Consider the following 11,993-nt stretch of genomic DNA (forward strand, 5'->3'; position numbering starts at 1 on the left):
CCGCAGAGGCTAGGAGCGCCCCCCAACCGGTCAGGCGTCCCCTCGGCAGATCCTGAAGTACGCTCCCAGGCTGCCTCGGATCGCTACAAGAAGGAGCTCCTACGCCAATGCTTCTCCTCTTCGTCGTCTCCCTCTCCGAAGAGAGGTTGGAACTCCCCGGATGCGTCGCGCCCGTTGAAGAGGGCTTGGAAGGCTCCCTGCAGTCCTTTGGCTTCTAGTCCGGAGATTTTCCCGTAAGAATCGTCGGTGGAGGCGAAGAAACACAAGAAATCCTGTGATCGTTCTTCTTCTCGCGCTCCAGCGCTCGGCGCCTGCTTCCGAGGAAGAATTAGAAGATTCTCCTACTAGAGTACTCGCGGGACTTCAAGCTCAGATCACGGCGCTAGCAGACTCCTCTAGCAGTTAGATCACGTAGGAAGAAGGACGTTTCTCTTCCGATCAAGAGATCTAGGCGCCGCTCTTCAGAGGATCGTTCTCCTTCATATGGGGAGGTTTCGTATGAAGGGGGGGTGGGGGCTCGCGTGAGCGCCCTCGCTCGCGGGAGCGCCCTCACTCGCGTGAGCGCCCTCGCTCGCCTGGCTCTCTTTCAATTTCAAGGCGCCAAACATCGGTAGGACGCTCTATGGAGAAAGAAGTTTTTTCTCCAGATTGGATTCCCGCTTCCGGTAAGCGCACTGCACCTGCTCATCACGCGATTTCTTCAACTCCCTCGCGTGAGACTTTCCCTTCCTCAGCAGCCTCAATATTCTTATAGAAGGGCGCCCTTATACAAGTAGGCGTTCTTCTTCCAGATGTCACTTCTCCTCGGTATCGGATCGTGACTTCTCTCCTGACAGGCATCTAGAGTCTGGTAGGAGTCGTGTGCATGATAGACGCCTACTGTTAGCCGCTCCCCGCAAGGTAGGCGCCAAGAGCCTACTGCACATAGCTCTCCTAGTAGGCGCATCCCCGTCTCTTTTAAGGCGTCATACTCCTGATTATTCTCCTAAGGGCAGACAACAAGAGTCTTTCAAGCGCCCCTTCTCCGTTGTAGCGCTCTCCCGCTTCTAGGCGCACTTCTCCTGACGTTGTCTCTTGGTACGGCACCAGGAATCCCGGAAGCGCCCTTCTCCAAAGTAGGCGCTCGTTAGTTTTGAAGCGCCCTTCTCCTGAATGTTACCCTCTTGTTAGAACGTCAAGAGTCTCGCAAGCAGCCTTCTCCTAGTAGGCGCATTTCGCCTTCCAGTCGAACTTCCGTTGATCGTACGCAACTGGACAGGTATGGAGAGCCGCGCAAGCGCTCTGCTCTCGATAGGCGCTCTTCGCCCTGGCAGCCGCTCGCCCCAGGATAGGTGCATAGAGTATAGTAGGCGCTCGCCTCCTCGTAAGCGCCCTGCGGATGTTTCCGAGAATTCTCGGAGTAGGAGCCCTACCTCATCCTTCGGCTGAGATTCCGTATACCTCGAAGAGGGAGTCTCATCGTATACTTCCCAGATCTTCTCATCGTTCTCCCAGTGGATGTGAACTCTTCTAAGAGAGGGCGTTCTCCAACCTCTCGCTCAACTCCTGCTAGGATCCCTTCGTCACCTAAGGATCTTCCGCGCTCGCCTCGACAAGACGTCCTAGAAGGTTCGGATGAGGAACCGAACACTTCTGCTGCTGTCTCTTCTTACAAGAAGCTTACAGAGCTACTTTTACAAGTTTTTGGGGATTCCCTTACGCCTACGGCTCCTCCTTCTCCTCACTCACTTTTTTCAACGGCGAAGACAGCGAAGAGTTCTTCTTGTGTGAGATGAAGCCAACTCTTTCTATGAAGAAGGCACTGAGGAGTTTTGGTTCCTGGATGGCTTCCAAAAAGAAGAAGGGGGGAAAACGATGTTCGCTTTTCCTCCTTTCGAAGTTATCAGGACGCGCTGGTTTCTGGTACGAAACAGGAGAGCCCTTAGGATTGGGTCTACCGTCTTCGGCTGATTCGGATTTTTCGGCACTGGTAGATTCGACAAGGAGAACTGCCCTTAACTCTGCTAGACGACTTGGGCAATGAACGAATTGGATCATTTGCTCAAAGGTATGTTTAGAGTGCTAGAAGTATTTAACTTCCTTGATTGGTCGTTGGGAGTCCTAGCCAAGAAAATTGAAGTGCCAGAGTCAATTTCACCAGATGATTATGTGTGTTTTGTCTTGTATGGACAAGTCAGTAAGAGACGAGAGCGAGTGAAATCGCCTCCCTTTATGGGGCCGGCATCGTGAAGAAGAGGTCGGTTTACTGTTCCTTCTTAACGAAGTCGGTCTCCCATGCTCAGAGGTCTTCTTTGCTTTGTTTGCTCTCTGTCTACTCAGTTGTTCCCGAACATCGAGTGCAGGGGACATTTCGAGGTCACTTTCGGCCAAAGCCACCCAGGACCTTTTGGCACAGTCGGCAAGAAAACCTCGCCCTTCCTTCCCTACCAAGGCTAAGAAGGAAAAGGCAAGTGTTCGAGAACCCTTTCGAGGGCATCTTCATCAAGAACCTCTACGTTTAGAGGTCGTAGACCTTCAAGAAGGGGTAAGACTTTCGCCAAGTCTGTTAAAGCCCCCAAATAACTTGCAAGTCCTTCAAACAACGGTGGGCGCCAGACTCTTAGAGTTTGCAGAAGTCTGGGAAACCCAAAAGGGGCGGATCCTTGGACCCTTTCTATTTGAGGAGAGGTTTACCTCATCCCTTTCGTCGAAAGACCTCCCTTGACGACCATCCCAAGGGAACTGACGGCCAGGTACAGAGACCCCATCATGAATCAAGCTCTCCATCTAGCAGTAGATCAGATGCTGGAGAAGGGGGCTATCGAACTAGTGACAGACCATCATTCATCGGGCTTCTACAACCGCCTTTTCCTAGTTCCGAAGTCCTCCAGGGGGATGGAAGACCGGTGTTGGATGTAAGCGCCCTGAACTTCGTTCGTAGAAAAGAAGAAGTTCACGATGGAAACACCTTCATCAGTGCTGGCAGCGCTTCGTCCAGGGGACTGGATGGTTTCCTTGGATTTTCAGGACGCTTACTTCCACGTACCGATCCATCCTTCCTCGAGGAAGTTTCTCAGATTCATGATGGGGGGTGAAAATTTTTCAGTTCAGGGCTCTGTGTTTCGGCCTCTCGACGGCCCCTCAAGTGTTCACGGGATTTTGAGGAATGTGCTCAATGGCTTCATTTGAAAGGGGTGAGGATATCCATGTACCTAGACGATTGGCTAATAAGGGCCAATTCAGAAGATCGTTGTTTGAAGGACTTACAAGTAACTTTAGAATTGACGAAGGCTTTGGGACTTCTCGTCAATTTCAAGAAGTCATCACTAATTCCCGAGCAAGAGTGTGTGTATCTCGGGATACAGATGAACTCTCTGAGTTTTCGGGCTTTTCCCTCGCAGGAAAGGATAGCCCGAGGATTCGAGAGAGTAACAACCTTCTTAGGGAAAGAAGTATGCACAGTGAGGGAGTGGATGAGTCTGCTGGGGACCACTCTCCTCTCTGGAGCAATTCGTTTCCCTAGGAAGGTTGCACCTGAGACCGCTCCAATTCTTCTTCATCGGAATTGGAGTCGTCGTTCTCATATTTGACGTTCTTCCCTGTCGTTATCCACCCAGGACATCAAGAAACATCTCTTATGGTGGACGATCCCAACCTCTTTGCGAAGGGACTGTCTCTTCAATCACAGACCCCCAACCTGGTGTTGTTCTCCGACGCGTCGGACATGGGGTGTGGTGCAACTCTGGGAACCAACGAAGTGTCAGGTACCTGGGTGGGGGAGGGGGACCAGGTAGCCTGGCACATCAACAGAAAGAGTTGATGGCTGTGTGGTTGGCTCTGAAGGCTTTCGAGCCCAAAGTCAGAAGATCGGTAGTGCAGGTCAACGCGGACAACACTACAGCTCTGGCATACATCAGGAAACAGGGGGGACGCATTCCTTCTCCCTGTACGAGACAGCAAGAGACCTTCTTCTGTGGGCAGAAGAAGAGGAATCAAGCTTCTCACCAGGTCGTGCAGGGAGAAAGGATGTAAGAGCAGATCTCCTCAGCAGGAAAGATCAGGTCCTTCCCACGAGTGGACCCTTCATCTGATGTATGCCAGAGCCTGTGGAAGTTATGGGGGGGCAGGGGCAGGCCACATAGACCTCTTTGCCACGTCAAAGAACAAGAGGCTGGATCCTTACTGCTCTCCGATATCGATCCAGAGGCAGTAGCAATAGATGCTCTTCTTCTAGACTGGAACGGACTCGACTTTCTACGCGTTTCCCCCCCTTCAAGATCCTGGGCTAACTATCAAGAAGTTCGTAGAGTCCGATTCAACGAGAATGACCTTAATCGCTCCCTTTTGGCCGGCCCCAAGAATGGTTCACAGAGGTACTGAATGGTTGGTGGACCTCCAAGATCGCTCCCGCTAAGGAGCGATCTACTCAGACAACCCCACTTCGACAGGTACCACAAAAATCTCCTCGCTCTCAGTCTGACTGGTTTCAGACTGTCCAAAGTTTGGTCAGAGCGAAAGGCTTTTCAGCAGCAGCTGCTAAAGCAATCGCAAGAGCTTCTGGAGACCTTCCACCTTGCGTGTATACCAGTCAAAGTGGGATGTCTTCAGACGTTGGTGCAAGAGGAAGAACATTTCCTCTTCCAGTACCTCTGTGACCCAAATTGCGGATTTCCTTATTTATTTTCCTCAAAGAAGAATGTCATCTGGTTGTGTCAACTATTAAGGGATACCGCAGTATGTTGGCGGCGGTATTTCGGCATAGAGGCTTAAATATATCCGATGATAAGGACCTGCATGATCTTATTAGATCATTTGAAACCATTAAGCGTCCTCATGTAGTACCGAACTGGAATCTAGACGTAGTCCTACAATTCCTTGGATCGTCTAGATTCGAACCTCCTGGCTTAGCCTCTTTCAAGGACTTGACGAAGAAGGCTATCTTCCTTTGGCCTAGCTACAGCTAAAAGAGTGAGTGAGCTCCAAGCTATTGAGGGCAATGTAGGGTTTAAGGAAGATTCTATGGTATGTTGTTTCTTCCAAGTTTCCTTGCAAAGAATTGAAAACCCATCACGCCCTTGGCCCAGGAGCTTTTGAAGTTCGTAGTTTATCTTTTCTAGTAGGAAGAGCCTGAAAGAACTCTTTGCCCTAGAGAATTATGAAGTATTTCCTTAAGAGGAAGGAACACTTAAGGCTAATCAAGATGTACTTTGGTGCTCCGTAAAGGACCCCCACTCGGCCCATGTCGAAGAATGCTCTTTCCTTTTTTCTGAGAAGCCTTATTACAGAGGCACATGTTGCCTGTAAGGAAGATCAGTTTAGACTACTGAAAGTGAAAGCTCACGAGGTGAGAGCCATCGCAACTTCGCTTGCATTCAGAAAAAATATGTCTGTGCGGAACTTGATGGAGGCGACTTTTTGGAGATGCCAATCGGTTTTCGCAAACCACTACCTACGTGATGTAAAAATCACATATGATAAATGCTTCGCCTTGGGTCCTTTCGTATCGGCGGATTCGGTGCTGCAGGGAGCTGAAACTTATCCTGTGTAAATTTTTTATATGTTACCCTATATTTTATATTGTTGTTTTTTGGTTGTCTGAAAGAGGTTGCAGGAGGCACCTCTTTTTGTCGTAATATTAACCCTTTGTATTTTGGTTAGGTGGTCTGGTGGGTTTGGTGGCTTCCTTGCAGAGGTAGTGGTAAGGATCTGTTAGGTAAGCGGACAAGGTCCCTCTAACAGCATCCGACTTGGATTCTACCACAATAGGGGATCACATATCCCAGTGGTAGATCCGAGAGTCTTTCAGCATCAGGTCACGTCCTAGCTGTAGCTCTCCAGGCAATGCAGACTCAGAGATAGTATCTATGAAGTCTTCATCCTGAAAAGGTGAGAACCAAGGTTTTTATATCCTACAACATTAGTTGTTTCCCGTCTTACCTATTATTGAGCTGTCTCTTACCCTCCACCAAGGGTGCCAATCAGCTAAGTATATATCTGTCAGGAAGTTCATGTACAAAAAATGATATTGTTAAACTACAATAAAGTTTTGTACATACTTACCTGGCAGATATATACGATTAATGGCCCACCCAGCCTCCCCTCAGGAGACAGGTGGAAGAGAAAAATCTGACAAGCTTACGGGAGTGGTTCGTACATCCGCCACCCAGCGGCGGGTAAGGTAGACCACCTGACCTACCTGTCGCGTGTGCCGCGAGATTTGAAATTCTGTCGGGAACGTCGGAGACTATAGCTAAGTATATATCTGCCAGGTAAGTATGTACAAAACTTTATTGTAGTTTAACAATATCATATTTTGCATTTTTGGTGTCATATTTCTTCTGCCAGATAAGCATTGTAGGCGTCGTAACCCTGGAACATGCGTCGTAACCCTGGAAATAATTTCTGATGAATATAATTGAAAAGCGCCTTAACCTCGGAACGTCGTAAGCCGAACCCGTTGTAACCCGGGGACTGCCTGTATATTGTACTTGTACTCTCATTCATTCCTCTTGAAAAACTGAGAGCATTAGTTGATATAGAGGTAGACTTTGCATCACTTTAAAAGTCTTAGTGAAAACATGTTCATCGAAATTGTATGGAAGCCAAACAAATACTAGGCTAATGAGTAACGATTTCTGTCTTTCAGCTGCATCTCATCAACTTGACTGGCTTTGTGAAGCGGGAGTCTGTGGAGGATCGGCTGAAATATTGTGAAAAAATGCTAGATAACATCATGGATTCTGCTGATAACCCATTAACCGGGAAAAAGTGGTGGACCAAGAGTGATGAACCTTGGCAGACTCTGGCTGCTTGTAAAGAGGTATTGTAATAAATTGGTATCAAGTGTTTTTTCTTCTATTTTCTTTGTGTTGTTTTTTCAGTAATCTCTGAGAATTCCGGAGGGAATAGTAAGTGCAAATTGCATTGTGAATTATTTAATTATTTTTCATCTATATTTCTTGTGGTTTTTTCAATAATCACTGAGAAATTAGTACTGAACAGTAAGTAAAAACGGCATGTATATAGTGGTTTTACAAACAAAGTCTGTTAATGTAAATTATTATTATGGAAGGAGACCCTCTTTTCAGAAAACCCCATTAAAAAGTATGACTGTCTGGATTCCATTGCATTTTAATGCACGTTTCCTTCTCCATTGAGAATGCAGCCAAAATTCCTTGATCTGCTGTATAATTTCCCTGCTGCTACAAAGGAACTCATTCGAGAGAATGAGAAATTACAATACAAACTCAACGGCATCCACACATCCATTCTATTATTATTATTATTATTATTATTATTATTATATTATTATTATTATTATTATTATTATTATTGGGGTTATTATTTATTATGATGTTTAATATTATTATAATTATTATTATTACAGCTAACAGCAGCTCTGCGTTGTGAAAATCCTGAGGAGTATGTGTGTCATCTGCCAATCCATCAGGATGGCTCATGCAATGGACTACAACATTACGCAGCCTTGGGCCGAGATGTAGCTGGTGCTGCATCTGTTAATTTGGCTCCCAGTGTTGTTCCTCAGGTTAGTAGTTTAAGCTTGATGTTTTTTGTGTTAATTTTAAAGGAGGAGTTGGAGTAATACTAATATATATATTTTATGTTTGGTAGAGCTCAGAATTTTGTACATTAGAATGTTATTTCTTTCTGTATTTAAATCTTCAGCTGAAAACTCCTATGGAAAAAGTCAACAAAAAGGTGATCAGTGAATTGATATGAGGGAATAAAAAATGCTGATACACCTGAATTATTGGAAAAGGTGATCAATGTATTGATATGAGGGAATTAAAAAAAAACTGATACACCTGAATTCAGGAGAAGTAAACAGAGGCAGGAGAATCTAGAATGTGACAAATTACACTTTCATGGCTACTCATAAACATGTCTGGTTGTCTTGAATCTTTCCCTTCTGCAATAAGTTGGCAGTACTTGTCTTGTCCTTTTTTTAGGGACTGCTTTCAGGGGAACATACCTCAAGAGGACAGTTATATTGAATTGTAGATTTCACTGTTCACCTTCTTTTGTTCTTTATGTAGAAGAATGACCAAGAATGCCATTTTGGTATGCTATTTAATGAAAGCAGTCTCTCATAACATCATCTCACTCAGGTTTGTGACATAAGTTTTATTAGCACTTTTATATGCAATTGACAAGTGCTCAGGTACTAAATGCAGACTGCTGGAGTTGTTAGCTTATGTAAATTACATATATATTATATGAGGGAATCCATAGCTTATGTAAATTACATATATATTATATGAAGGAATCCACATTAGTAACCAAAGACGTTCTTAGTTTGTCATGTAAATAGTGGTAGGCAGATTGTTAACTAAAACCAATTTTTATTGTGTTTACAACCTTGACCATGAACACACATCCACTAGTACAAATCTTTAGCCATCTTTGGAGTCAGATAATCATAAGTAGATTTAATATATGGTACATGTACGTAATCAGCGCTTGCGGCACTGTAACTTGATACAGCATCAAGTTACAGCACCATAAGCACTGTTAACTTACTGCCTATTCTTGCCATTAGCATCATCAATGGCACACTTACGGTGCTGTAACTTGATGCAGCCATGGCGCTGTAAAACAGCATTAAAGGCACTGAAAAAACACAGTAAGATCGAATCCGCCATAAGTCGGTGACACTGTACTAAGATCATGTGTAGTCTAGGCCTCTACTAATAAATGTTATTATTCCAGTATCTTTTTGCTTTTGTCCTGCCTGGTTTCATGGTTAAATAATTGTTTAATTACATATTATTCAGAGGAATTCATTTGAAAGAAGTAACGGAAGGTAATATGAAATGCAGAAATTAGAGATTAGTTATTTGGAAAGAAAAAATAAATTAAAAAACTAATAAATAAAAAGATAAAAATGTAAATAAATTATAAGATACAAAGTAATTGATTTAGGGTAGTAATGCAATACTTTGTATTAATTGTCAGTCTGATTTTTTTTCCTTAAAGATATGGTTAGGTAATCTATACTACATATATGATGACACCCCCATATCATCCCTTTGCCCCTGAGCCGCTTTTCATTTTGACTTTTACTTTTTATCCATTACATTCTTTTGGTTTACTTTTTTTTTTTTTACTTAATTTCTCCTCAATAGAGAAAAAAGTTTTGGGGACAAGCCGTATAAGAATGAATTGAATACATGTACTTAAAATTTGCAAATATGAAAGTACTCTATCTTGTTGTTCCTGATGCAGGATGTTTACTCAGCTGTAGCCGAGCTAGTGGAACTCGAGCGACTGAAAGATGCTGCCTCAGGGAATGAGATAGCACAGATGCTGGAAGGTTACGTCAAACGAAAAGTAATCAAGCAGACTGTAATGACCACCGTGTATGGTGTTACAAGATTTGGTGCGAGACTCCAAATAGAAAGACAGTTGAAAGGTTTGTACTGCACTTGTACTGAATTTTTAATGCGTAATTGTATAACAGACAGATTTTGTACTGTATAGTACAGTATAATATTCATTTGGAAGCAGTGTAGCATAACAGGTATACAAACCCATATATGATACATCCCTTGTTGCGTTCAGATTTTTCTAAAGTGGTAGGGTATGCTCAGTTACGCTTTTCAAGTTCTTGGCTAGTGTTGAAGGTTAGTTTAGTATATACAAAAGTATTGGGTCTGAATCCTGCCTCAGGCTCTTAAGAAATATTTCTCAGTGTTAACACACATTTTGTGGTTGACTTTGGACTTGTTAAATCCAAGGAGGTAACGTTATTCAGAAATTTTACTTGATTTTCATCGGTTGTATGGATAGCTTTAGAATTTATTTCTTGTGTAGCAAGATTTTCAAACAGTCAAGTAAACATATTTTGTTGTAATTTTTCTCCATTTCTTGGTCTCTCAATTATGCCATACCTCTATCCATTTTATTGAACTTGACTTTGTTATTGCTGTCAGGAAAAAATGTGGAATGAAAATAGTTATAATTTTTTGCATTACATGTCTTACTTTTGATTAATTTTAATAAAACGGTTGACAAGTCATTGGTTTGACTGCTTTCCATGACTAGGTTGCAGTAAATTTCAAAGTTCTTTACCTTCCTCAGTGTTCTCAAAACTTCTGTGACATTCAAGAGTGAATTTTGTTATTTGGTAGGGATATGTCATTTGGAATTATTTTATCTTCCCAGAGTGAGCTAAATTTAGTAATTTTTGAGTTGCAGTTCCTTCTTATCTTTCTTTTGTATCACAGTTCCTTCTTATACAGCTTTTTTGATTTGCAGTTCTTTCTTATACTGTTATGTTAATGATAACATTAACAGATTTAGGTATGACAAACTAACAAATAAAAAGACAAGTTGAGGCAGAAACTATATCCTTCCAGTTTTGTTAGTAGGGGACTAAACGATAAAAATAAGAGATGGAAGTAGCAGTTACCATCTAAGGATACATGAATAGTTCTGTTAAGTGTGATTTTTGTTACTGTTCAATAAAAAGTGGCACTGGAAGTTGCATACATAACCATAACACTCACTGGAGCCAACTATTAATATAATAATGGGGATATTCTAGTCTCTATAATTATTTACAGATCTCGACTTCCCACCCAACCGTGTTTGGGCTGCATCACAGTACCTAGTCCAGAAGACCTTCCATAGTTTAGAGCAAATGTTCACTTCTGCCAAAGAGATTCAGGATTGGTTTACTGATCTTGCACGGATGGTTTCCAAGGTATAGTGTTATGTCTTGCAAGCTGTAGTTCAGAGATTTTCTATGCTTATTTAAATAGCTAACTCATTAGGGGTTTTGGAAGTTACATAGCAAATTTGAGGATGATACTGATAGTCCAAAGCATTTTTTATTTTATTATATAGTATCAGTATTAATAGAGTTCTGCCAGATCTGTTTATTGCACTAAAGCAGAGTTCTTTTACCTTCATGGCTCATAGTCCTTTGTTCAACACAAAGTAACTCCTAAATTGATATAAGTTGTGTAGGATATCATACTATTTATGTATAAAATTTCTGAACAGTGTTCTGTAACATAAACAGATTTTTTACCAGCTTATCCCCGAGTTTCTGCTTAAAACTAAATAGGGTATGTTAGGGCATTGTTCAGGAGACTGATATAATGTTTTACTCATTGTTCAGTTCAATAAAAACTTCCAAAAGTGAAAAAAAACTTCCAAAAGTTAAAAACTACCAGAAGTGGGCCAAAAGCATATCTTTAAAAAATTACCCCATTATTTTATCCTGATTATTTTATCCTGATTTCTGAGTTGAGTTCCAAGACACCTCATGTGAAAAAAGAAAAAGATATCAGCTGGTAGTTGATGCTTACAATAACTCGGGTCTTGAAAGTAATCAACATTGAAGTCTTTAACTTGAGTAACCTGTTAAAAATTATACAAATTAAGGGTGTAATACATTACATTCTTACCAAAATAATTTTTTTTTTTTTGCACTTAATGCAGAAAGAGATTACTGGTCAGTAAAAATGGCCCATTAGTTAGGAGCAAAGACAGTACTGTATTTAATTTGTCAAGAAAAGCTATTTGGGTTTGCAGTGAATAATAATACCAAGTTAGTGAGTGATTGCACTAAGGTCATGTCAGCTTAGACAGTTACTGTTGATGAGAACAGATTTATGTTTATTATCCAAGCTATTATTAAGCATTCATGACCACAATCTTGCTTTCCAGACATGTCGTCAGAACATGGAATGGGTGACGCCCTTAGGTTTTCCAGTGGTCCAACACTACACAGTTCCATTGAGTGAGAAATGCCCTACAGTGAAAATGGGGATGACTCTCAACATAGATTATATCATGTAAGATTTTTCAAGTATTGCTTTGAAATTTAGTTTCTTGTCTGTTATGCCTCAAATTTATTTACCAGCATTTTGTCGATGGGTTTGTGATTTCCAGGGTGTGATTCTCCCTCTTCCATGCACCATCCAAGCACTCAGGGGTTTTATAGGAGAGAAATTTCCAAGGAATCTAAAAACTAATTTTCCTTA

General features: G+C 42.2%; 2 protein-coding genes across 6 annotated transcripts in view; both read left to right on the top strand.

The window, feature by feature from the left end:
• Positions 1-11,993, top strand: part of LOC135195549 (protein Fe65 homolog) — a 1,282,053-nt gene that overhangs the window by 166,353 nt on the left and 1,103,707 nt on the right. The window lies entirely within an intron of this gene.
• LOC135195544 (DNA-directed RNA polymerase, mitochondrial-like) overlaps positions 1-11,993 on the top strand; it is a 31,830-nt gene that overhangs the window by 15,068 nt on the left and 4,769 nt on the right. The window contains exons 7-11 of the mRNA XM_064221800.1: positions 6,626-6,799; positions 7,367-7,525; positions 9,226-9,412; positions 10,566-10,705; positions 11,677-11,804. Of these exons, the coding sequence (XP_064077870.1) occupies positions 6,626-6,799; positions 7,367-7,525; positions 9,226-9,412; positions 10,566-10,705; positions 11,677-11,804 (788 nt within the window). The remainder of the gene's footprint in view (positions 1-6,625; positions 6,800-7,366; positions 7,526-9,225; positions 9,413-10,565; positions 10,706-11,676; positions 11,805-11,993) is intronic.

This window comes from Macrobrachium nipponense, chromosome 16 (assembly GCF_015104395.2).
Source record: "Macrobrachium nipponense isolate FS-2020 chromosome 16, ASM1510439v2, whole genome shotgun sequence".
Classification (NCBI taxonomy): Eukaryota; Metazoa; Arthropoda; class Malacostraca; order Decapoda; family Palaemonidae; genus Macrobrachium; species Macrobrachium nipponense.